Here is a 26,272-nt window from a genome sequence, read left to right on the forward strand (position 1 = left end):
TTAGGGAGTGCGAAAGTACTCGACTGCTGATCCTGTTTATTGCCCTGTTTGAATATTAGTTATTTAAAAATAATAGACATAACTATAAGCAACCAAATATTATGAACATAAAAAAATTGAATCTGAATGACTGACAAGTATCATGCCAATAAATTTGTTACATTTTTAGAAAAATTCTGATACCCATTTCATATTTTTTTGATTTAAAATAAATTACTTATGATTTTTTTACTTTAAATTTGAATATTTTAATTCTCATAAAATGGAAAAACACCTCTGAACCCATCTAAAGGGTCAAATTTGCCCAGTTTCAACAGTTGGATTATTGTCTTGCTATTGTGGAATTTTAGTTCTGAACACACAGAAATGGGAAGATTAAATGACAACATAGCAAGGCTTAATATCGGCCTCTCATGGGCTAAATGGGAATGAAAGACGAGGTTACTGCTGGTCGATTGAAAAACAAAATATTAGCATCAGCAACGTGTAGAGATTCAACCATCGTTCATTATAATTGGTATAGATATTGTAGGGACAACGAGTAATGGAATTCCTTTTAAATTCATCAGAACCTCACAGCTAGCATCAGCAACGTTGGAAAAACAATTTCAAATGCCTTGTTGATCGTCAGTCACTCCGCCATGCGTGGCTCCTCCGATCCACGGCGTTGAGATCGAGCAGCCATGGCGTTGTCGAACCCCTCCTGCGTGGCCATGGTCCCGAACCCGAACCCTTGCGATCGCCCCCTCTTGTCGTACGCGACTCCGGCGCAGGCCACCTTCCCGTGCTTGCTAAACATCTGTCGCAACCCGGAGTCATCCACCTTCGAGGACAGATCAATTCTTGTCCCCGCCGGGAGCTGCTGCTGCTGGTCGCCGGACCTCTCCATTGTTGGGATTAGTCCCACATTGGTTGTGGGGGGAGAGTTGAACCAACATAAAAGTGGGGGAGTTTCTCACTTCTTGGCTAACTTTTAGAGTGTAGCAAGATTTCTTCCGGGTGTGTGCCCGGTTGGGCAACTCTCCTGGTTTTGGGACACCGACAGACCGCAGGCCTCTTGATCTTGAAGAGCGCTGATCGAAAACGGTGGTCAATACTACTGTACCAATGCACGGTCTGCCAGAGGATGTAGCAGGTTTGCCAGGTCCGAGCAGACGACGTCGCCGCGGCTGTAGACGGCGGCGCAGCAGCGGTCAGTTCCGAGATAACCTGATACAACCATCCATGGCTTGTGGTCGGCGCAATCCTTGTGGCACAGGATGTGGTGCCCGTGAAATCTGGGCGAACAAAATTATAATGGGCGGCTATGCCTGCTGGTGGTGGATGATGCCGGGCTCCGTGTTGCCGCCGACCAACCACGCCGCCGTGCCGTCGGCGCACGCGACCCTCCTGTCTCGGATGCTGCAGATGCCCGGCGCGTTGCAGCTCGTCCTGGAGAAGACGCAGCGGCACCGCTGGTCCGCTAGGTCGTCGGCGCTGGTGACGTGGGCGGCGGACGGGGCGAGGAGCCACGGCAGCAAGTTATTGTTGCTCGGCGGCGGCGCACCATCGACGACGACGATCGTCTCGCGCCACGGCCTGCCGACGGCGTGGAGACGGGCAAAGATGTCGCGGAGAAGGTCCGGCGGGAGCTCCGACCACTGGGCTTCGCCGGCGTGCGTCGTCGTCGCGAGCATGATGGGATCCGGTGGCGGTCGATAGATTGATCGGCTTCTTCTTCTGATCTGAGAAAAAAATTTCCTAGTATATTTGACAATAGTATATATAGTTGAGGCTTCCTTATAAGTGTAGTGTCCATCCCGTACACGTCACCAGGTGCAGTTAAGGAGTTCTGCGCATGCATTCCTTGACAGACATGCATATAGTAACTTGGAGAAGGTTTGCAAGCCTGTGCATTACATAATCAAACAATTATATATGCATCTAAAGTCTAAAGATCCGATCGACCCCAAAACTTGGACCATTGGTGTCGAATACACTAAGGGTTTAAATTGTCAGAGAAGTCCCTACAAGAATGCAGCTTGGGAATGTGGGAGATCTTAGTCCATTCAGGGCTATCCTTCACTCTAATCTGTGTCTCGGTCTTGAACATTCACAGGTGAATGTCTACGACCACAAAAGAATATATCTGGCAATAAAACCAGAAGCTTACACGAGTACTTAGACTCCAAATCTCTAATCGAGAGACACAAAATACAAGAAAGGAAGAACTAAAAAAGAAAACACGAAAGACTAAGCTTTGAACTTCTTCCGGTCCTTCCTTCAACCTTGCTTTGATCCTCATGCTAACAAAAGTCTCACATCAACCATTTTCTTAGAAACTCTTGATGTAAGAAACGTCGATGGTCCGCCACTGTCCGCCATCCCGTGAAGTAAAAATCGCACCGAGTCGATCTCTACTATGCAATATATCGGGCACCGCCATTGCTCCAAGCTGACCATGGGGCAACAAGAACTCCAAGACGACGCCTCAAAAGGAGAGTAACATCAAAATGTTACCGCCGCCCGAACCAATGTGTCGGTTCTGATTTTCACCTGGATCTGCCCTTGTACCCTTGTATTGAGGCTCACAGTAATACCTTCAACAATAAAAACAATACCCATAGCACCATCATCACCAGCAACCAAGCGCGACTTTCGTCCGAGAACCTGCACAACAAGAAGCAATACATGGCAACTGGCGATCTCAGACAGCTCCATCCACATGCCCATACGCGTCCAGCAGATCCCAGACGACAGGACGGCAATCGGAGGCAAGCCCTCCACGGTGCCGGGGAGCACGCCCGCCGCCGCAGGACGCCACACTGAAGGCCTCCGGCCGCCGGGCTCCACGCCCACCGCCGCGGGACCTCTATGGCCCAGAGGCGCCGCACCGAAGGCCTCCGGCCGCCGGGCTCACGCCACGAGAGGACGAGCCAGGCTGCTGGCAGTTGCCCGTCGGTCGTCGAGCCCCCACTGGAGGCCACGCTAGGTGGCCGGCCGCCGGACACCCGCCGTCACGACGCTAGGCCCCCGCCACCTGGGGGTCAAATCTATATAAAAAATTTATAAATATTTATCATATATCAAATATGTATCTTTAGATTCACCATGAAGCATATTTTTAAAATATACCTATGTAATGTCATAAATAAAAATATTGATACTTTTCACGATAAATTTGGTCAAATCTAAGGAAGTTTGAGCACAACAAACCTAAAATGACTTATATTTTAGAACGGATGGAGTATATTTGATTAGTCCAGAGATTAATCCATCATGCCAAAAGGTTGGTGCTGCCCAAGATGATATTAAATTGTGAAAATAAAAAGTAATATTTTTTATCAACATCCAATATGTTCATGATCAATGAATACTCCCTAAAACCTACTGATGGGGCACCTATGTGGTCTACTAGGCATGGGCAAAAGTGGGATGGGCTCAATCTGGCTCACGTTCATTTGTTAAATATAGTATAGCATGAATAAATGTTCAAAGTTAAAGAAAAGACAATGGCCCATTAACTTGTGGAAACTAAAGGACCACAGTATTGACGTATTGTGATGGACTACCCTAAAAAGGAGTGGATGATCTCGTGCAAGAACTCTATATAAGGTGACCTAGCAACTGGTGTTAGGACTTATCGGTCCATCCTCTTTGCCTTTCTTTACTCAACATCCTTTCATTATGGATAGACATAGGTGTGATTAGTTACAATCAAACACTGAATCAACAATTTCAAGTTGATGGTAGCTTTTGTCGAGCATAAGAAGAGGTATGTTTGTTTGTCCCTTTTGCACTATTTGATTATGTCTATTTTCTAGCTTGTTTGACTATAATTTATTTTTTTCGTCAATATATATATATATATATATATGTATATATATATATGTATATATATATATATGTATATATATATATGTATATATATATGTATATATATATGTATATATGTATATGTATATATATATATATGTATATATATCTGTATATATATATGTATTGTATATATATATATGTATATATATGTATATCTCTCTCTCTGTCTATCTCTCTATCTCTCTCTATCTATATATATCTCTATATATCTCTATATATATCTATATATATATATCTATATATATATATATATAGCGGGTGAGGCAAATCTTTGTGGGGAAGGTGCAGGAATGAGGTTTGGTTCCATCCACCAAGATATTGAATCTGGTAGGCAAGGTTTTCAAAATTGAAAGTGCTATGGATTCATTTTGGATGCGCTTGCAATTTTGTGGAGAAGTGCTATGTGTGTTATCCTTGTAATCAAGAAAAATTGGTCCTTTCTCCTACAACTTATATTTCAATTCGTCTTTCATAAGAAGCCAAAATTCTACCGATGGCGAAGTTCTTCTTATCTTATGAAGAATCATGGTACAATTCAACCAAAAAGCAGCACCTACCTACTGACTACTCTCATTAACCGGCTTCTATACAAGCCATGTATGTCTCAAGTCAGAACTATGTATCTATTACATATGGATTCATCATGCTGTGCATCACAGCTATACTTATGCATCACAGGTATACTTGTGTGTCATCAGTCATGAAGATTATCTTTAATATTTATATTTTGTAAGGAAGCATGCACTATACCTTTTACTTTAATAACTTTTAGTAACATTTCTTTAATTGTAGGTTCGAATCAAAGTTGTATATACTTTCAACTTCAAATTTAGCAAGTAAAGAAGATGATAGTTTGTCTCCAATTCACAAAGTAAAGATTGTCATCATGAAAGTTATTATGGATGCTTTTTGTGCATACGCTGCACGATACAATCTCCATGGCATACATATCTAAAATAAGAAGAAAAAAGAATTACATCATCATTATAATAACCATGAATCAACAACACAAAGTAGAAAATGCATGTGAAATGCACGACCTAGTAGGATAGGAGTAAAAAAATGATTGGAGAACACATCTTTACATAACAAGTTGGCATCTACTGTAGTAGTGCCAAATATGCCTTTAGACCTCAAATAATAGGGAAAGATAAAGCTAATGACATGGAAGTATACCTTTATACCACAAAGAAAGATCCATCATAGTAGTGCCAATCAAGAAAAAGGTAACATTTTAAAATGTACCTTTACACATCGAATTATTGAAAAAGATAAAGCAAAAATGACACAAAAGTATACCATAGCTTTGCACCAAAAACTGAAACCCATGAGTACTAGTGCCAATCATTAAAAATGTAGCCTTTTTTATAAAGTACCTTTACATCTCCATTGACTAGAAAAGTTAAAGCAAATGATATAAAAATACACCACAAACAGACATCCTTTATAGTAGTGCTGGTTAAGAAAAAGGTAATATCCTTTACACCTCAAATGACCAGAAAGACAAAGAAAAAGACAAAAAAGTACACATTCGCACCACAAACTGACATCCATAGGTAGTAGTGCCAAATAAAAAACACGAAACTCAATTTCCACCTCAAACCATGCATTCATACTGCTAGTAACATATTTCTCGCCCACTTGATAATCTTAGTTGTCATGCATAAATACATAAGTATCAAGAATAATCAAAACTTTATTGGATTCTCCTGTATCAGAGCAACCATCAACATATAAATAAAAGAAGAAGATGGTAAATGACAAATAGATTATAGCTAGAGGATATAAAGTAAAAGCTTATGGATATCATGAAAGTATTGATAAAATAGTGGAAAAGATGCTTGTGTATCTGAAGAGAATAGAAAAAATAATAATAAATCAATCAACACGCAACAACCTTTTCATTTTTAATATTTTTTCCAACATAAGGTGACCCCCTGGTTTCCTATAAAACCATTGTAGTTGATGCCCATCCTCATCAGTCACCAATAGTGGCTTCGGAGTATTAGTATTTTGTGCTTCCAAACTTCTAATCAGCTAAGGTACATCATCGACCTTATTTTTACTATCAAAGTTAGTTTATATGCGGGTTTGTTTCTAGGTATCTTATGGGTTGAATCTTGAGATATTATCATGCCTCTTTAAAATTTATCTATTTTTCCTTGAAAATGGAGTAGGAGTAAGTTGTTGATTCGATTGCTAGTTCATTTTTGTATTACAGTATCAAGAGTAAGTAATAACTATACGACTATTTCATTATCTAGGTGCAACAATTAGATCAAAGAAGAAAGAAATGAATTGCCTTCTTAAAATCTGTACATCAACAAGGACTCCAATGTCATTATCTGAGCAACAAATGGTAGATGAATTTTGGAGGAAGAAACAACATGAAATTGAAGCTATTGAGGATTTCGGCGAGCACACAATCCCCATGACCCGTCTTAGAAAGGTTATCTGTGCCGAGAAGGGTAAAATGATGATGACATTCGACACACCATCCTTCTTGACAAAGGCATGTGAGATCTTTGTTCAAGAACTTTCCTTCCATGCTTGGATGCGTGCGAAATCCCACCATCGTAGCATCATACTGGACTCTGATATTGCTGAGGCCATTTGTTCCATCAATTTCTATGATTTTCTAAATGATATTCTACACACATATCATGAGGAGCACTACTCTGCTTCTCATCCAAAGTCTACTAAAAAGTCCTTTGACATCAGGTTTACAAACCAACTATCAACATCCAGCCAACCTCATTTTGATCAATACCCAACAAAACAGTACCATCAACATCCAACCAACAATTCTCCTCATTTACCACCAATAAATGTTTATCAGATGCCTTTACCTCTAGCGTTTGCACCACAAGAATACCTCTTGATGCCAACAACCACGATCACACCAACATCCATTATGAGTGAAACAATACCTCCTATGACCTGCACCACTAGGGGCCTAGACTTCTTTGGCAACAACATTGTTGCAACTTCTAGTGCAATGACTTCTTTACAACTACCTCCAGAAGCACTACCCAATATCCAAAATAACAATATGAGCACAGTTACCTCTACTGATACATGTTGTGTCGGTAATTCTAACACTCGTAATGTTAATGCTCAAGATGGAGGCGTAACATTACACTATCCTTATGCTCCTCAAATTTCTTTTCAATTATCATCCCCTTCACCATTGAGTAATAGTGGTGCCCATATTTCTATTGATATTTCTGAGCTGAAGCATAGAAGACATGATTTCACACATATAAAAAATGCCTCACATGTTTATCAAGTAAACAGTACTAGTAATGCCATTGATCAAAAATCAAATATCGGTTCAGATGATGGTCAACAACAAGACAGGGGAGAAGAAAGTGATGTCAGCAATCATCAAAATATTATGCACGAAACCCTAGATGCAAAACTAATTAGTACCACTAATGTGAGCAAGGATGATAGAAAAAATATAAATTGGGATGAAATTGACATGGCTGATGATTCCTTGTTAGCAAGATTTTGGGAGGAAGTCATGATGGACGAAGACCTAGCACATTTACCTACTGCTACCTCCACCAGTGATCATGTTCCACTTCCTTTTGATAGACTTCATGAATTTGGTCAAGAACCATATCTTCTTAATGACATCATCACCTTTGCTAGTACCAGCGGAAGGCATAGCTAGATGGGTGGAGAGCTGGAGAAGGAAACAACAATATTGGCATAGTGACAACTACTTTCTCTCTATAGATTTGTGAAAAGAATATATGGAAGACTTTGAAGATGATATGTATATCTATTATTGTTTCAAATAAATACTAATTTTCTTTTGCTTATTGGTTGTGGGATGTTGCAGTTCAGCCAACTACAAAACAACCTATTCGCGGAACACGTTCAAGCACGAACATGTCCACATGGCCATGCAAGGAGATAGCCCCACTGTAGATGAGCTCATAAAGATACTCATCACGGACGAACCCAATGAGTACACCTGCCATCTATGGCTGCGCGAAGCCCATCTCCAACAATGCCAGGCCGCTAATAGAATAACAAATAGCCATTGCGCACATTACTAGATTTCTTATACCACGAAATATACAATATCGACTAGATTGCATCTCGAATATTTATCTTAGATTATTTATGTCCATAGCTCAGTCAAGTAGACAATTCCAAGTAAGACTAGAGTTAGAATGTGTGACTTCCCACAAGGTATAATTGTTAGAAATAATAGGTTTGGCTTGGCTTGCCTAGCTATTAATAATTCCTTACAAATTTTGAAAGCTTATTTACATGAAGAAAATATGTTCTTTATTAGTTCCACCTAGCTATTATATAGCTACTTCAATAAAAAGCTAGCTCGTATGTTGGTGGTGTGTATGTATCCATGTTATCCTTGTATTAAAGACAATTTTTCCTTCCTAGTACCACACTTCTGTTTCAATTGATTTATCTAATAACACCTAAAGTTCTTTCAAACAACATAGAATTGTTCAAAATATCATTATTCTTTTCATCTTATGTGGAAAGTTAGAATCCTGTAAATGAATCACGCTTCAGTGCATGCCGTACCTAATAAGCACCTACGAGACTGATCTTTTGTGTCAGGTATCAATTATTACAGCTCATAAGCAAATGCATGTAATTTATACTTCACTTTTTAGGAATACTATATATCATGCCATTTTTTTCAAATCACAAATTGTAGGTGCTTATCATGAATGTTTTTTATGTTTTTTTTTTGCAGATTTTGCACTGTAGTCCGGACAACATATATACATCGCCAAAATAAGAAGTGAAAAAGATATCACATAATCATTACAAACAACCATGACTGAAGGACACTAAGTATAAGATGCACAAGCAATACACACATGAACTAGAAAGAGATTAATAGAATGATAGGAAGATATGCATTTTCACCACAAATAGATATCCATTGCACTTATACCAAATAAAGAATGTAAACTTTTAAGGACACCTTTACACCTCAACGACCACAAGAGATAAAGTAAATGGTTGGAAAATACAACTTTACACCATAAACAGACTCCATTGAAGTAGTGACAAAGAAAAGGTAACCTTTTGAAAGTGTATATAGCATATACGAAACGCAATTGTACAAACACAAAGCATGAATAATCCAACTAGTAACATACTCTCACCCACTTAATCATTGCAATTGTCATACACAAGTAATATCTAATAGAACCAGAAATTGTTAGGTAGTCTATCTTTACCAAAGCAACCAATTATAGAAAAGCATAAAGACGGTGAACGACGAACCGACTATAGCTACGGGATGAAAAGCAAATATTGCATCAAGCGTGAACACAAGCGTGAATTTGCTGTTGCACTGAATTATTTAATTGTTTTATAATAAAAAATACATGGACTGAACGGCTCAACAATGTGAGGCATAAACCCTTTTTTATAAGACGGTGGAAAAGGTGCCTACATATAGCTAAAAAGAATAGCAAGAAGCCATAACAAGTTAATCAACAAGCAACAACCTTTCTATTTTCTTTAGTTTCCCTTGTTCTTTTCAACAAACTGACCTCTTGGTTCCTATAAAAACTGTTGTACATGATGCCCATCCTGACCATCATCAATTGTGTTTCCAGAGTTTGTTCTAGTATTTCAAGTTCTTTCATAGCTCTAATCAACTAATAAGGTACAACATCTATCTTGCTACTCTCAAAACTAGTTTGTGTAGGAGCTTGTTTCCATAGTATCTTACATCTTCTATTCAACCAAGTGTGTTTCTTGCAAAGTTGTCTCTTTCTCTATGATAGTGGCATATTAGTTATAAGGTGTTAGTTCAATCAATAGTTCATTTTTGCATTACAGTATCAGGAGTGAGCAATAGCTAAATATGTGTGTCACATATCTAGGTACACATATCAAGACTAAGGATGAAAGAAACGGACCATCCTATTGACATTCATCCATCATCAAAGGGGTCATTGCCTGAGTCTGAGCAACGGTTGAAAGAGGATTTTTGGAAGAAGAAACAAGAAGAAGCTGAGGAAATCAAGGACTTCCATGAGTATGAATTTCCCATGAGCCGTCTCAAGAAGGTCGTTTGTGCTAAGAAGGGTAAAATGATGATGAGCTTTGATACACCATCCTTCCTAACAAAGGCATGTGAGATTTTTGTGCAAGAACTTTCATTTCGTGCTTGGATGTGTGCAAATTCCCATCAACGTAAAATCATATTGGACTCAGATATTGCTGAGGTCATTGCCTCCCTTAAGTCATATGATTTTCTAAACGATGTTCTACACATTGATCAGGAGGAGCACAGCTCTACTCCTCCTTTGAAGTCTGCTAAGATGTGCCATCATAGCTTGATTATTCCTTTGCCACTAACAGATGATTGTCCCATGACTTTACCCTTGCCATATCTGCTGCAAGAAGCTTGCCCCTTGATGCCAACTACAATAACTCCCCCACCGACTATGAGTGAACCACCAACTATGAGTGAAATGAATGCACATATGACTTACATGGCTGGGGGTATCGGGTTCGTTAAGAATGGTATTAGCAACAATACTACTACTTTAGTACCTCCAAGAGCACAACCAAATATCCCAACTACTTGTGACATTAGCACAATTCCTTCTACTTCTTCCTATTGTGTTGATTATGATAGCACTAGTAATGTTGGTGATCAAGATGGAGATGCAACATACTCTCATATTCCTCCATCCTCTTTGCAAATCTCACCTCCTTCACAGAGAGCTAATAATAGTGGCCCCAATGCTATTGGTATCATCGAATCAAATCATATCAAACCGAAGGTTGCACAAATCAGAAGTAACATAGATGCTCATATCAAAACCAATGCCATTAGTGGCATCAATATTGAAGCTACAATCAATACCAATGATGTTCAACATCAACATGGAAGCTTAGAAGTTGTTTCTGCTACTAAATTAAGTGATGACAACAAGAATATCAACTGGGATGAAGTTGACATGGCCGATGATTCCTTGCTGATCGAGTTTTGGGAGGATGTCATGATGAAGGAAGACATTACACCTCAAGAGGTTCCTTCTCATGTGCCAGAAATTGAGGGATCTGATCATGGACCATATCTTATTGATGACATCATATCTAGTGCATCCAGAAGGCGTAGCTAGATCGATCAAAGGTGGGAGAAAGGAGAAGGATATTAGTATGTAGTGATGACCAGCATGTTTTGCCTCCATATATATACGTGTGTGGTATGGTTTGTATCATGCTTTCTTTCCATATATGTAAAAATTTATATTACATATTATCCTAACCCTAAACCCTAATATATATGCTTGTTCTTGTTTGACACATGCACTTTCTTTAATAGGCAATCAGTTCACTGTAAGTGTTCCTCAGGAGTCCAAGTGATCTTCTACCTCATTTTTGGAAAACAAAACACACTTCTTTAAGTGAAGCTAGCAAGAAATTTATTTTGGCTTGGCCATTAATATCTGATCCACTTTGTTCTATCAAAATGAGGCACCTTCCCACCCTAAACTTCCACACCCAAACCCCCCAAGGCCCCAACAGCCATGCCATCCATGGTGTCCTCCACGGCTTTCGCCCTCCCCACCATTCGCCGCACCTATTTCCTCCATGCCAAACCGCCATGTCCCCTCCCAAGCCCCTAGAGCCTCCCAATCCATGCAGCACAGTCATTCTTTGTTCCGTTAAGGTGGCAAAAAAAGATCGTGTAGGGTTAGAGAGAAGAAGACATTGACATGTGCAAATGTGCATTCAGGAACTCCTAAGAAAATGTCCATATTAGTTGAATCATGATGTGCTGCAAAGATCGCATTATTAAAGCTATTTTCTTACTATTACTGCTCATCTCAGGCAAGTTCATTCGTTGTTGATTGTCCCTCTTAATCATTAAGAAATAATGGAATAATATGATATTAAAACAACGTGAGGGGTAATAACTGGCTCTGGTTGTAAGCCTAGCCCAGGCAAGCAACAAACCTGATCCTGGAAACAGCATTCTTAAGAGGGGTAAAGGATGGTACAAATCTGCGGGCAATCAAAACGCAAGAACTCACACTTATTTCTTAAGTAGCAATACATCAGAACATCAATTTGTGCAACATGCTAAAAACGAAAGGAACCAAAAAGAATATTCTCCAAATGCAAAGTGATCCTCCCTGCCATGGCTCACAGAAGTTCATGGCAAAATACATTATGTCACTATCATGAGATGTTGGAAGTATTTTAAGTGATACAACACTCGACCTTGATAAGAGCATTAAACCACTTGGTAGTTAGCAGTGAGCAGACGAGCCCGCTGTGAAAACTTGGGAGGGTTGCCTTCCTTCAGAGGATGGATTCCAGTAACCTGAAAAGTTTCAGATAAACACAATTGGCAAAGGGATGAATAAGGTGGCACAACACATAGGAGGTTCATTCGACCAGTGTGTGGGAACTGGGAACTAACCTTCAAATCACTGAACGTACTGGATGCAGAAAACCCAACAGAGATGGGGAAAAATGATGATGGATCAGCTGGGGGGACGACAAATTCCATGGAACCACTGCAAGGGCACAAAGCAAAATTTACGACCCAAGAAGTCAATCTACAAAACAGAATGATAATCATGGGCTTAACATTTAAATATTTCCGACCTGCGATTCGACTGATCAATAAGGAGAATAGACCATTCCAACACAGAGTTTCTTGAGTCAAACCTGTTTGCACAAGGAAAGGTGAAATGGTAAAAAAAAAAGCTGAGACAACAAACACAAGCTCAATTGAATAAACAAAGAAAGGTGCATCATGTAATGCCACGAGGAAATGGAATAATGCAATAAACATAACAGCCCTTTTCCAGGTTTCTATAGTGTACTATCATCTAGGATACATATGTTCAGTAAAATAAAAATAAATAGCAATAACTAAATAAAAGAGGAAAAGGAAACATTACTTCCACTCTCCATCTATCTGTCTAACACTTGGAGCCTCCCGAAGTGCTGGCAGAGGTATAGATATGATAACATTGTTCAGATCAAATATCTCAGAAGCTTCATATTCAATGTTGACATAGGTTTCATTTCCAGATACCGACGGCCAGCAATTGACTACACCGAGCAAAAGCATGTTATTGAAAGTTCAAATTAGCATTGTTAGACACAAGAAACAAAGTGACTTCACACCTGATAGAGGCAAAGATGACTCGTCCATCCCCTGGATTCTCCATTTCACCAGAGGAGTTTCATTCTGACCACTTGGGAAGGGCCTGTTTGGATCTTTTGCTCCCAAAATTTGCTGACTGTTAAACAAATCCTTGTTGATATTTGGGTGTGTTTTGAAGCTAAGTCCAGGAATATCTTGGTTTTCAATCTACAACACACCATATATCAGAAAAAACAGCTCATAAACTGTATGATTATATACTGCAATAAAGTACCTTGAGCCAATACCCAATAATAAAAATAAACAACACAAGACGCATAAATGAAGGTGAAAGTTACAGTATTGTGCTGTCTAGGCAGCAGTATAGGAAAGACTCTGAATAGAATACAATCTCAGTACAGATTCACATGACAATGCAAATACAAAATTCTATACTACCCCTGGTTCATTATATCCATCATTTCCGACAAGCAATCTGAACTGGCTGTAGGCCAAAATTTCTTTCTGCAATGTCAAATATAATGGACCGGAGGTAGTACTATTTTGTACTATTTCACGGTTATAGCTTTCCATAATCCATACACAAGCATAAAAGGGGGGATGAAAACAAGTACAACACTACTAGAATTTAAGAAAAGCATTACCTGCAATTGGATGAAACCATCAGCATCATTAAGAACCTGAAGAGCAAGGGTTCCTTGAACATCGAAGTTATTAATACCTCCATCTCTTTTAACAACAACATTGAGCTTCTCTTCTATAGTCACTGTGACAGGATCACTTGGCGGGAGAGCAGACGATCTTGAAGGAACTGTACTTGGTTGTACATCCTCCAAAATGACTTCACCTTCAGCTTTCAATGATTCGAGGAATTGATTTGTCTTCTGTGTCTTGCCCAATTTCATGCCAAAACCTTTACCAGGTGCAGTAGCAGGTTGAGACGGACGGCCTGTAGAAAAGTCGCTTGCAATTAGAATCAAATACAGGTCATATGCTAGCCCTGTATTGTCTCTAGCATTTTAACAGCAAATCAGGATAAAACAGAACTAGATGCGCATGCAAAAAAAAGGAAAAAAACTTTAATTCATTGACATAAATTGATGCAATAACAGGCCTTTCTAAAGTAAAATATATATCTAGAAATACAAGAGAGGCCTTACTACCTTTGGGCTTGCTAGCAAATGAGTCCATGTCAGTGCTCAGTCCACCTAATCCAGAACCACTACCAAATCGAGAACCACTGATGCTCATATCATTGAAAGTTTTTTCAATCACACGTGGACCAGATATTGAAGAGTATCCTCCTTTGTCAAGTTTACCTCTTTCCATCTGCAATGAACACCACACAATATATAACCTCTTAGATATTGGAATATCCGAAAATATCATTGCAGTACAATACTAACTACTGAAATGCATACCCAAAATAGCCTGACATGAGATTACAATGCAAAAATCTTGGCAATGGAACCCAGCTAAAATTTCCTCTAAATAGTCAGGGTCCACTCTACTCTGATGAAACCTTCAATCCATAAAACCTATCCAATTTTTTTCCAGAAAGGATTCAGACACATCTTTTATGTATGCTTATATCTCACAGATGCCATCCCAGCAAGTTATTTTTATGAGAAACTGGAGTTACCAAAATATGTTCTGAATGGACTAACAACTTAAATGAATCACAATGTATCCTAAATCTGGCGAAAAGAGTAGTGCAGACCCTCATTTTGTCAAGCTCATTAGCCTTCTTCTTCATGACATCCTTGGTTTCATTGATTTTGGCTTGCATCATCAGCTTGTGTGCCTTCTCTTCATGGCTCTCCATCTCACAATATTGTTTTACTTGTTGCACCGTAACATTTTCCTTATTTCCAAGAGATATGGCTTCGTCGAAAGCAAATATAAGCTCAAATGCTGTTTTACAGACACCCTCCTCATCCAAGGAAGGGGAGTATTCAGGTACCTTACCAAAAGTTAAGGAGACCATCGTATTCAAACATTGCTGTAAAAGAACATACCACTGAATAGTAACATAAATTTGAAAAAAAAATGAGATTCATATTGGTAAAGATTTTGCATATATACTTTCAAGTACCCACTGTGCTTGTTGTTTTTGATGTTTCTCCCCTCACTAATATGTAAAATCCAGATAAGCATGGATGTAAGGTAAACTTATAACTTCCATTTTCTCCACATAAATAGCCAGTACGGTTATCTTGAACATATCATTATGAAAGTAAAGTTCATGAAGTTACACACTCTCCACCAACCCCACCCCCCAGGTTCTATTTTAATTCATATGGATTAAATAGGATCATATAAATAAGAAAAACTCCAAAGAAAAAGATAATCTATGTGAAAGTAGGATACAAGCTTGGAAAGCAGCCTCAAAGTGTCCAGATCTTCAAGAATGTTGCTCTGCTTGTTTGTGATAAGTAGAAGATATAAACCTTCAATAGGTTGATAAACATAACGCACATTTTCTGTTTCAACATAAGTGTGCTGCTTCCCAGTTCCAACCAGTTTCGGGAATGCAGCGAGTAATCCTTCGATTCTTATGCGAGACATGTCAACAAACTGTCTTGACACAAGTGCTGCAATTGAAAACAGAAAAAGAACAGCCAGTTGAATCCCTTCACTTCATTTAAAGAAAAAAAACTAACAAGAGGGAAAGCTAGATAAACTGAAACATGTAGTGGTTTCATATTATGTCACCCATAAGTAAGGAGCCAACTAGCTAGCAATACGATACCAATATGGTAAAAGGATGCTATACCATGCCCATTTAGCAAATGATGACTAGAACAGAGGTAAATAACAGATAAATAAGGGTACAAAATAAAATTCTATGGGATTTGACAATAACAAAGGATCTGATTAACTGAAGCATCATACCTTTTCCCGACTTTGAAACGATGGAAGCAGCAAGGACCACCTGAGGGTACACAAACAACAAAAGAAAAATCAATCAACCCCTTCCATAAACAAGATGCAAGAACTCAATAGTAGCAAAGGGATAAACTTGAAATCAGAAGATTAAATCAGTTTATTAGCACTAACTAACTAGAGGAGTAAAAGTGAAAAGGGAAATGAAACCAATTAGCCGTACCATTTTCAATCGCTTTGTTGATCACTCGATCTATCAATCACCAAGCCCACAAATTATGCACCTGCCATGGAAAACAATACTCAATGAGCAGAGTAGCCACGAAGATTTTCAGAACTGAAAAATAAGAAGGGGCAATTGTAGCCAATTAAAGGTATTTATTTCCAACAAATTTGCAGTAGCTTTCAAAGCAAGGAAAGGGCAACAGGCATGCCGCTGCGATGTGATCTCAGTTGAAAATGCCACTTGTACTAACAACAAGTTCATGCACATAACACTGACAGCAAACAGGGAGTGGATCAATTGCATCACATGATGCAGGGAGCAATCATAAGAAAAAAAAACGCGGCCGGGGGGGGGGGGGGGGTATGACGGCCCCACCGTTTTTCATTAAGAGGAAGCCTTGCGGCAACCGGCCGCGGAAAACCCCCCGAACCCTGGACTTTGCCAGCGAGGGGGATTTTATTGTGCGGCACGCCGGGTTCGAGCCCGGGTGGGCAGCGTCCTCGGCGGGAGCGCTCACCAAGTGAGCTATCGCTCAGGGAGCAATCATAAGGATTTTATAATCCAGATTCCTAACGACAGATTCAAACAAACAAACGATATTGCTCCAAAAAACATTATTTGCACGCTACTTCGCGCAACTGCGTCCTTAACGCACTATCACGGACATGCAGCTACCGGCCTACCGCTGGTGCAAAGCTGGTGTGATTACCGGTATACCACCCCGTTCAAGGCCGTGGAATGAAGAAAGCGCAAAAATGGGCTATAGAAATTCATCCAAACAACCCTACCGAGATACCATCTCACGGTGCCGCATTGTAGATCGGCCGGAACAAGGCGTGGGCGCACCGCATCGAGCCGGATCTGGAGGAGTGCAATGAGAAAATTGGCAGAGGCAGCCCGGATCTAGAAGAGCGCACCGACCTCCCTATGATGCGCGTTGGTGGCCAGGAAAGGAGGGTAAATTACAGAGAATTGCGCGGAGCAGATCGGCGGGAAGAGGATGCCTGGATCTGGCTCGGTTTCGCAAGGGCAGGACGGGAACGGAGCGGAAGGGGAGGGGAGGGGAGTGCGTACCTCGCCGGCGAAGGTCCCGACGGAGGAAGGGTGGCGCCGCTCGCCCAGTCGTCGCCGCGAGGGGAGGGGGGAGGAGGTGATCGGGAGGGAAAACGGAGGGGGAGGGCTCAACGCGGGTCGAGATCCACTGGAGTTTTTTTTTTGAGAAAGAGATCCACTGGAGTTGGCCGACTGACTCCACCGGGAAATAGACAGATCTCCCTGCCTGGGCGTTTAGTCCCTCCCTGTCCCTAATCGCGTGGTGATTAACATTGGGGTTAGTCCCTAATCACGTGGTGATTAGCATCGGCAGTAGCTTCCGGTACAATACATGTCATGGTTATCAACCTGGCTCTAGCACAAGCACTCTCTAAATGTCTAATGTCTTATTTAGCTTTTTCAATAATAATAATAATAATTGTTGTTATTGTTTTCTCTCCAAATTATAAGTTGTTTAATTTTTTTAACATCAAGTTTAACCACTTACCTTATTCAAAAATTTGTACAAATTATCACTTCTTTTGTTGTGCCTTGTTTTATCAATATAAATTCTTCAATAATAATTAAAATTTGATTATATTTGTATAAATTTTTTAAATAAGATGAATGGTCAAATTTAGAGTAAAAGAAATCAAATAAATTATAATTTGGAACGAAAAAAAGTACACATCAAGCGATAAAGCACTGAACAAGTCTTACTAGAACAAAACAGCAAAAATCGAACCATGACATACTGTGAGATGTGATAATATAGGACTTTCTACCATACTTGTGTCCGTATACGTCCGAAAAAAATACATGCCATATACTTTCTTTAATCTGAGCATACATTTCTCTGATTTTTCTTAAAATGGGATGGAGCACATTTGTTCATGTGAAGCAAGTAAAAGTTGAATTTGTTTGCTTATTGGCCGTTAATATCTGATCCCCTCCGCTCTATCCGAATCAACCTCTTTCCCTCCATAAACCTCTCCGCGCCCCGGCGATGCCATCCATGGCGTCCTCCGCCTCTTCCTCCTCTTTCTCTTCCGTCGCCGCCATTCGCCACCCCCAATTTCTCCCTGCCAAGACCGCCTCCCCTCCCAAACCACTCACTCATCCATTCCCCGCGCGGCGTCCACCCCGCGCGCAGCTCGTCGGCGCCGCGTCCACCCCCCGCACGTCGCAGGCCGAGCTCCGTCCGGACTCCAAGAACGCCTCCGCGCTGTCCGCCGAGCTCCGCCGCCTCGCGCGCGCGGGGCGGCTCCCGTCCGCGCTCGCCCTCCTCGACCACCTCTCCCACCGTGGCGTGCCAGCCACCGCCTCCGCCTTTGCCGCGCTCCTCTCGGCCTGCCGCTCCCTCCCGCACGCGCGCCAGGTCCATGCGCACCTCCGCGTCCATGGTCTGGACACTAACGAGTTCCTACTCGCCCGGCTCGTCGAGCTCTACCTCTCGCTCGGCGCCGCCGACGATGCGCGCGGGGTGCTCGACGCGATGCCGCAGCGTGGAGCGACCGCCTACTCGTGGAACGCGCTCCTGCATGGCCACGTTCGCCGTGGCCGCGGCGAGGCAGCGGGCCCTGTCGCTGACGCGTTCGCGGAGATGCGCGCTGCAGGGGCCGATGCCAACGAGTACACCTACGGCTGTGTGCTCAAGTCCATCTCCGGGAGCGCCAGGCCGTCGATGGCCATGGCAACCGCCACGCACGCGACGCTCATCAAGAACGCGTTCGCTGGCGCGCCGGGGATGCTGATGACTGGGCTAATGGATGTCTACTTCAAGTGCGGGAAAGTGAAGCTTGCTGTTAGGGTGTTCGAGGAAATGACTGAGAGGGATGTCGTCGCATGGGGGGCGGCCATTGCTGGATTCGCGCACAAGGGGATGAAGAGAGAGGCGCTGGAGCATTTCCGGTGGATGGTAGAGGACGGGGTCAAGGTCAACTGCGTGGTGCTCACGTCAATTGTGCCGGTCATCGGAGAGCTGCGGGCGCAGAACTTGGGTAGAGAAATTCATGGATTTGTGGTGAAGAAGTTTGGAGATCGTAAAGATGTTGCAAAGGTCTATGCAGGGTTGGTTGACATGTACTGCAAGTGTGGCGATATGATCTCAGGTAGGCGAGTGTTCTATACCAGCAAGAACAGAAATGCTGTGTCGTGGACAGCTTTGATGTCTGGGTATGCATCCAATGGCAGGCCAGACCAGGCACTGTGGTGCATAGCTTGGATGCAGCAAGAAGGAATCAGGCCAGACCTCATTGCTGTGGGGACTGTCCTCCCAGTTTGCACAAAGTTGAAAGTATTGAGGGAGGGGAAGCAGCTCCATGCATATGCTTTAAGGAAGTGGTTCCTGCCCAATGTCTCCTTGTGCACATCACTGATCACCATGTATGGTTCCTGTGATCGCTTGGAATACTGTCACCGGGTGTTCCGTGATATGGACAAGAAGACTGTACAAGCTTGGACTGCATTGGTTGATGCCTATCTCAAGAATGGAAACCCATTGACTGCTGTTGATTTGTTCAGATCGATGCTGCTGACAAACCGTAGGCCAGATACTGTTGCCATTACGAGGATGTTGAGTGCCTGCTGTGATATTGGGGCATTAAAACTTGGCAAGGAAGTGCATGGTCAGGTGCTAAAGTTGCGGATGGAACCTCTCCCTTTAGTGGCAGCAGAACTAGTAAACATGTACGGAACGTGCGGAGACCTCAAGGCAGCACAGAGGGTTTTTAATCGAACTGAGTCCAAGGGATCCCTGACTTGCACTTCAATAATAGAAGCTTATGCAATCAATCAGAAGCACAAGGAGGCACTGGATCTTTTTGCTTGGATGCTGTCAAATAAATTTGTTCCTACCAAGGCTACTTTCGACGTGGTTATGAGAATCTGCAATGCTGCAGGGTTACATGATGAAGCCCTTCAAATTTTTAACTCCATGGTGCAGGAATACAACCTGGAAGCATCTCAAGAGAATTTTGACTGCATCATCCACCTTCTTGTTGGTGCCGGTAGGATTTCGGAAGCACAGCGGTTTTCTGACCTGAAATCTACTCTGTTTAATTTACCAACTCCAGTTTTGGACTCTGAACAGCAGTGATTTTGTGCAGGTTCTTTACCTTTTACCTCCTACCAATATGTTTTTTATGATTTTTCAAAGTGATACGGATACTCCTTTTCATAGTTGTAAACCTACTGCAAAGCAACATTCTTTCTGACCGACTGGCAATTACATCACTTCTTGAGTGTGTAATTTAACATTCATCATACTGTACTAGCAAGAAATAATATTGTTGGCATTATTCTCTCAGCAACAACATGATTTGCATAACAATGAAATATGAATTTCATTTAGTTTGTTGTTATTATTATCATTATGAATTATTTGCTTATATATTACACTGTGTTTAGAGTCTTATTTAATATGCTACAAGCAATTAACTTCCCCTCTGCAGCACTCAGTGAGCCATGACAATTTATAAATTATTTTTTATCACCTTTAGTTTTGTGAAGATTGAAAAGATATTCCATTACCAACTAGTCCACTACCCTCAACCAAATTGTTGGAGGCTTGGATATAGACAAAGTTTGGCTGCTGACCCTACCAAAGCATGGGATCAAGTGATGAAACACTGGTGCCAAAGGTTGATTACCAGCTACTCAATCACAGGACCTTGACATGTGAGAAAAACAATATGACAAGCTTTTGCACTCCTTCATATGCATATCTATCTTAGATAGATCAATTTCTGATATCTGATGTCCATTCACGACATACGGATATATAAGGTGTCACCCTCCAGAATAACATGCTTCATGCTGAGGACTGCTACCTACCTTGAAGCTTGAAGATGCAATATCAGCATGGTGAGCATTATATGATTGGGCGCATCTCCCAGTACCCCTGCTATCGCCTGTCCTTCCATGACTCTGGTAACAAAGCCCAAGACACCACTATGTGATGAGGGGCTTAAAGCTCCATTACAATTATTCTTCAATAAAGGAGCATTTAATATCAGCCATCTTTTACAAACTGGACTTCCCAAGCGTGAGATATTAGTATTTAAGTTTAACGCTTCATAATGATATACAACCAAGCTCCAAGATGCATATTTGCTCTGTGATCTGTTTGTTTTCCCTCCATTTGATTTATTTATTGCATGGCAGTATGACACCGTTTCCACATCCACATGGATCTTTATTCTGAAGCACATAGGACAGCATTTATCCGGCTTCACACCCCAGCAAGCTATCTTCCATCTTAGTGGTAAATGTTATGTGTTGTGTGCAAACCTCCAAAAAATGCCTTTACTTTGTTTGAAATTTGCACTTTCCAAATCCCGAAACCATGGGAAACTTGCAGTACTTATGTACTGCCGCCCTGCCGCTCTAGGAAGAAACATCTCTTCCAGATTTCTTAAACACAAGGCATTTCATCTCGTGTTGGTATAGTCAGAACCATTTCAGCATCTTTCACGAAAGATATCCTTCCCAAATCGCTCATCCTATTCGGGTCAATTAATTCAGATCCCTTCTGGCCAAGCACTTGACCTCCAAAAGAAAAAAAAAACACCTCCTTATATCTATGGATAATTCCAATATTATGTAGATCTTTCTGTAATATGATAATAAATTAAATAACTATGCATGCTTTTTTTTGTCCATGATAGTGGCATGGAAGAAAAGAAACTGCATAACTGATAACTATTTTTAGATAATAAATATAACCATTAACTAATTTTAGCCATCAGAAACCCTCTCATCCATTCCTTTCCAGATGGTCGTTAGTAACTTCTAATGGTTCGCTTCTTTTCTCTTTGATTTTTTTTTCCACATTTTATCACATGTATTTCTCTAGAACAAAGAAAGAAGAGAAATGAAAGGATTTTTACAAAATCTATCTTACTTGGAATCTGTCTTCTATCTTGAATTCAATTTTATTATCTGTTGTTATTTTTTGCAATCACCCCTCTCTGTCCAAGTTCTGAAATGAGGAGTGAATGCCATAATGTTTTCTTGAAGAGGAAGAACGTATCGATACCAGTTTTTTGGTTCTTGTTGCTGGCATGTTCCCTCACACCAAGCTGAATTTTTTATCGTACATGGCTTTTGTCTTTTGCTTATGATGACACGTCCAACAAACTGTCCATAGGGTCAGAGCTCTGCTTTTTCCCAGAGGTGAGTTTCTATAACGTTTGGTGCTTCGTATTTACTCAAGTAAGTTTTAAAGAATTCATGTGCAGTTAATTTTTGGTATACTGGTCGGATTCGTACAAATTTATGTAAATTGATTAGCTGCCATCCTTGAAACTATTACCTTAAGGTTCAATTTGTGTTTCGCATTTCAGTTTCTCTCCAATCCAGGTCAATTCATCTTTCCCCGTAAAAAAGAAAAGGCTTCCATGTTTTTTCTGCCCAGAAAGAAACATTTAGTTTGTTTCTTAATATTATCTGAAAAGCATAGAAAACTCACACTATGTTGTTTGAATCATCGTTTGGAAAATCAGGCAATGGTCATTTATTGTCAAGTGCAGAGATTAGCAAGAAAAACTGCAAAAATTGGTTTCAGTGCGATTAACTCGTTCAAGAAGAAGGCATTGCATCTTATGGGCTGCCTTTGCTCTAAAGGCGCCAAAGATGATAATGCCACTTCTGGACACAGAACACCATCAAGGAGAGATGACTCTACAGTTGCAACAAGTACTGCGGTGCTGAATGGAAAGTTCAAAGAAAATACATTCAACTCCAGCACATTCGATTCAACGAAGGTGGTAGCTTTAGATGCTAGGATCAGCAGTGGTAACAATGCTGACCTTAAAGGGCTCTCAGGTGAGCATGTAGTTGCTGGTTGGCCAGCTTGGCTCATCAATGTGGCACCTAAAGCAGTAGAAGGATGGTTGCCTCGGCGAGCAGATTCATTTGAGAAATTGGCCAAGGTAAATTACTGAGTGAATGATTTCCTCAATGCAAAATACTTGAATAATTGCATAGATTCCATTATGTTGCAGATTGGTCAAGGAACTTATAGTATCGTGTATAAAGCTCGGGATGTCGAATCAGGGAAAATTGTCGCACTTAAAAAGGTGCGGTTTTTCAATATGGACCCCGAAAGTGTGCGCTTCATGGCTAGAGAAATTCATATTCTTCGGAAACTGGATCATCCAAATGTCATAAAGCTTGAAGGGATTATAACATCTCGTGTTTCACAGAGCCTCTATCTTGTTTTCGAGTATATGGAACACGACCTTGCTGGTCTTGTTGCAACTCCAGGCCTCAAGCTCACTGAGCCACAGGTGGTTATCACACTACTCTTCCATCAATCACTTAGAAAACATACATAAACTAAAATTATAGCATGAATATCAGATAAAGTGCTTCGTTCAGCAGCTGCTACATGGCCTTGATCATTGCCACAAAAATGGGGTTCTGCATCGAGACATCAAAGGCTCAAACCTGTTAATTGATGGCAATGGAATGCTGAAGATTGGAGATTTTGGCCTGGCCATATCCTACGATCCCAACAATCCACAACCGCTGACAAGCCGTGTTGTGACATTATGGTACAGACCACCAGAGCTTTTGCTTGGTGCCGCGGAGTATGGTGCTGCTGTGGATATGTGGAGTACAGGGTGCATTTTGGCAGAACTGTTTGCTGGCAAACCTATCATGCCGGGAAGAACCGAGGTTTGTTATCTTGCTTTTGGACACAAAGAATAAACCATATAAGTTTCTTTTCATCCTTGCTTTAGATTTTGAAATTGAGTTCTCATGCGTCCTGTCACGACGATATTATGCTAGGTGGAGCAAATTCACAAGATCTTTAAGCTATGTGGGTCACCACCCGAGTATTATTGCAAGAAATCAAAGGTGCCAGAAACAGCAATGTTCAAGCCTCAGCAGCAATATGGGCGGTGTGTTGCTGAGACCTTCAAAGATTTTCCCCCTCCAGCTGTAGTTCTCATAGATTCCTTGCTTTCACTAGAGCCAGAAGTTCGTGGAACAGCTGCCTCAGCTCTTCAAAGTGATGTAAGTTTTGCACTTCTTTTATGATGATCTTTTGTGTAGCGTGAGACAGCCTAGCTCGCAGAACTCATGCTTGGATTTGTAGCACTTATGCTATGTATCAAACCACTTTCAGTTTTTCAGAACCAAACCACTTGCTTGCGATCCTTCAAGCCTACCGAAACTTCCACCAAGCAAAGAGTATGATGTTAGACTCAGGCAAGAAGAGGCGAGGAGGTACAAGTTGCAGACCTTATGTTACCCCTTACATCTTTGGATTTCACAACTACTTTGTTGGGGTTTATTGTGATGCTGACATTCAGTCTTCATCATTTCTGTTCCTCCAGGCAAAGAAACGCAGAGCTTGGTGGACGAGGAGCTGAATCTGTTAAACCCGGAAATGAGAATCATGTAACCAGTCGCGCCATTGATATTGCCGCTCAAGTGAAGGTGAGTATGATAGATGGACATTCCGAATCGCTTCAGTACTAGATTTAGTAGTACCTTTGTTACCTTTGTTATAAATATCAGTAGGATGGTTTATAAGCTCTATATATTTTTAAACCTATTTTTAATGATAGAAATTCCAATGTCGAAAAAATTACAAGTTTCAAGAACAGTTACTCAAAGAATGACATCTTAAACTATAGCACCGCATAATTTCTCGAGGACTCGCACGATCAAGAGGGAATTCACCAACTCTGAATGCCTTTGTCACCTTGCAGCAACCCACACATAATACTTCAAAGAGCACGTGTGAGAAGTTTAACACAGAGGACAGTGTGCCAGGGTTCCGGGTGGAGCCACGGGCATTGCCAACCTCAGTGCAGGTTCCTGAATGTGGATCAACATGGAACATGAGGGGTTACGCCGATCACCATGCAGTTCCTGGTCGTGTTTGCAGCTCTGTTCGTGTCGCCAGGAAGAAAGGACAATCGCATTCAAATCTACCACAGTATGATGCAACAGATTTGAAGAATGGTATTGAGGTTACCGATCATAACCAGCCAGCTGATAGGCCTGCTTCTTCTCAAAAGAAGGACCTACAGGAGGTTAGTACTCTACTCTTAGAACAGAAAATTACACTAGGTTTCTTTCATTTCACATGGATTGTACCTTATGTCTACGACTCGCTGTAATCAGAACCATGGAAGGAAGTACAAAAGGATACACTACTCCGGGCCATTGATGCCACCAGGAGGAAACATTGACGACATGCTGAAGGAGCACGAGAGGCACATTCAAGAAGCGGTGCGCAAGGCACGCCTTAGCAAGGGGAGCAGATAGCTAGGAGAACATAGAGCAGCTGGAGGTCCTAGGAGAAATGAACAAGGGTTCAATGGTGCTGCTGGCGCTTTCAACACTTAGAAATTAGAATTCATGCACAGCACTTTTCAGCGAGCTGCCATGTTAAGCTGCTGCAAGAGTCCTTGCATCGGAAGGCGATATTGCTCGATACCATCGCAAAGATCAGTAAGTTGGGAGCATCATACTACAAAGAGAATGAGTGGATTACATCGCAAATATCATTTAGTTCTCAGGTAAAGAAATGAGCAAGGGGGTTTGCAGAGCCTGGGTGAATACAGAGGTTTTTCATCTTCGTTCTGTTTAGAGAATGAGCACCCAAATGTAGGCTTTTTTTTTGTAAAGTTTTGTTTTAGTTGTAATGTTGTCATCGTAAAGTTCTTCATCCCTTTTTCTGACAAAACTCTGGAGTATGAAACATATGAGTTGAATTTGAAGCTCCAAACGAACAGTTTCATGTTTCTTTAAGACCTGACTGCTAGCTGAGGATGATGCGTCTAGAATAGCATGATGTATTTTCAGGTTAGTTTGAGTTCTTAACAAATGAGGAGTCAATGCTAAGTATCGCAAAATATTGGGGGATAAACTAGAATGACCCTTTTTTTCTAAAAGAAAAGGCCGACTCTTTTTCAACCAGCAAGTTCGGTGTAGACAATCATTGTAGGGGAAAAAAATACCACCGCTACATATGCACGATAGAGTATTTTTGGCGTCTGATTTCTGAGGCTTTTGTGGTAGTTTATGTAAAAGGATTGCCCATACCACCCAAAAAAAAAACTGAATGTCTGAATTCTGAGGCTTTGCGGTAGTTTATGTAAAAGGAT

The 26,272-nt window shown here is 41.2% G+C and overlaps 5 protein-coding genes across 10 annotated transcripts; 4 read left to right on the top strand and 1 right to left on the bottom strand.

Annotated features, from left to right (window-relative positions):
- Nucleotides 1–3,620: 3,620 nt before the first annotated feature.
- LOC120696932 lies at nt 3,621–7,608 on the top strand. Its single transcript, XM_039979998.1, has 2 exons — nt 3,621–3,754; nt 4,114–7,608. Exon 2 carries the CDS (start codon nt 6,152–6,154, stop codon nt 7,535–7,537), a length of 1,386 nt encoding a protein of 461 aa, XP_039835932.1. The 5' UTR covers nt 3,621–3,754; nt 4,114–6,151; the 3' UTR covers nt 7,538–7,608.
- Nucleotides 7,609–8,473: 865 nt separating this feature from the next.
- LOC120696934 lies at nt 8,474–11,181 on the top strand. The gene has a single exon (XM_039980000.1). The coding sequence runs from the start codon at nt 9,768–9,770 to the stop codon at nt 10,995–10,997; it is 1,230 nt and encodes a 409-aa protein (XP_039835934.1). The 5' UTR covers nt 8,474–9,767; the 3' UTR covers nt 10,998–11,181.
- Nucleotides 11,182–11,876: 695 nt separating this feature from the next.
- Nucleotides 11,877–17,367, bottom strand: LOC120696933 (coatomer subunit delta-1). The gene is made up of 13 exons (XM_039979999.1): nt 17,352–17,367; nt 17,187–17,321; nt 16,110–16,170; nt 15,896–15,935; nt 15,371–15,594; nt 14,721–14,963; nt 14,164–14,329; nt 13,645–13,949; nt 13,021–13,207; nt 12,792–12,945; nt 12,493–12,555; nt 12,305–12,401; nt 11,877–12,205 (listed from the first exon to the last, which is right to left on the bottom strand). Exons 3-13 carry the CDS (start codon nt 16,110–16,112, stop codon nt 12,116–12,118), a joined length of 1,572 nt encoding a protein of 523 aa, XP_039835933.1. The 5' UTR covers nt 16,113–16,170; nt 17,187–17,321; nt 17,352–17,367; the 3' UTR covers nt 11,877–12,115.
- A 676-nt stretch (nt 17,368–18,043) lies between these two features.
- LOC120696935 (pentatricopeptide repeat-containing protein At1g71460, chloroplastic-like) lies at nt 18,044–20,495 on the top strand. The gene has a single exon (XM_039980001.1). The coding sequence runs from the start codon at nt 18,151–18,153 to the stop codon at nt 20,239–20,241; it is 2,091 nt and encodes a 696-aa protein (XP_039835935.1). The 5' UTR covers nt 18,044–18,150; the 3' UTR covers nt 20,242–20,495.
- LOC120696936 (probable serine/threonine-protein kinase At1g09600) lies at nt 18,044–25,916 on the top strand. 6 transcript variants are annotated; one of them, XM_039980007.1, is made up of 9 exons: nt 18,044–23,077; nt 23,150–23,224; nt 23,351–23,434; nt 23,508–23,825; nt 23,940–24,167; nt 24,280–24,380; nt 24,491–24,593; nt 24,869–25,195; nt 25,287–25,916. In XM_039980007.1, the coding sequence occupies exons 1-9, from the start codon at nt 22,544–22,546 to the stop codon at nt 25,428–25,430; spliced, it is 1,914 nt and encodes a 637-aa protein (XP_039835941.1). In that variant the 5' UTR covers nt 18,044–22,543; the 3' UTR covers nt 25,431–25,916. The 6 variants fall into 6 exon arrangements, with proteins under 6 accessions (XP_039835941.1, XP_039835937.1, XP_039835938.1 ...); XM_039980003.1 differs by having other exon boundaries at nt 18,044–22,319; nt 22,649–23,077; nt 23,150–23,434; XM_039980004.1 differs by having other exon boundaries at nt 18,044–20,251; nt 20,645–23,077; nt 23,150–23,434.
- The last annotated feature ends 356 nt before the right edge of the window (nt 25,917–26,272 follow it).

The sequence above is a fragment of the Panicum virgatum genome, chromosome 3K (assembly GCF_016808335.1).
Source record: "Panicum virgatum strain AP13 chromosome 3K, P.virgatum_v5, whole genome shotgun sequence".
Lineage (NCBI taxonomy): Eukaryota > Viridiplantae > Streptophyta > Magnoliopsida > Poales > Poaceae > Panicum > Panicum virgatum.

Coding starts and splice junctions, on each gene's coding strand:
- LOC120696932 (XM_039979998.1), top strand. CDS start 6,152: ATGAATTGCCTTCTTAAAATCTGTACATCAACAAGGACTCCAATGTCA.
- LOC120696934 (XM_039980000.1), top strand. CDS start 9,768: ATGAAAGAAACGGACCATCCTATTGACATTCATCCATCATCAAAGGGG.
- LOC120696933 (XM_039979999.1), bottom strand. Junction 13,950..14,163: donor ATTTGCTAGCAAGCCCAAAG/GTAGTAAGGCCT, acceptor ACTTTTCTACAG/GCCGTCCGTCTCAACCTGCT. Junction 12,946..13,020: donor GTCATCTTTGCCTCTATCAG/GTGTGAAGTCAC, acceptor TGCTCGGTGTAG/TCAATTGCTGGCCGTCGGTA.
- LOC120696935 (XM_039980001.1), top strand. CDS start 18,151: ATGCCATCCATGGCGTCCTCCGCCTCTTCCTCCTCTTTCTCTTCCGTC.
- LOC120696936 (XM_039980002.1), top strand. CDS start 22,544: ATGTTTTTTCTGCCCAGAAAGAAACATTTAGTTTGTTTCTTAATATTA. Junction 23,435..23,507: donor TCAAGCTCACTGAGCCACAG/GTGGTTATCACA, acceptor CATGAATATCAG/ATAAAGTGCTTCGTTCAGCA. Junction 24,594..24,868: donor ATATTGCCGCTCAAGTGAAG/GTGAGTATGATA, acceptor GTCACCTTGCAG/CAACCCACACATAATACTTC.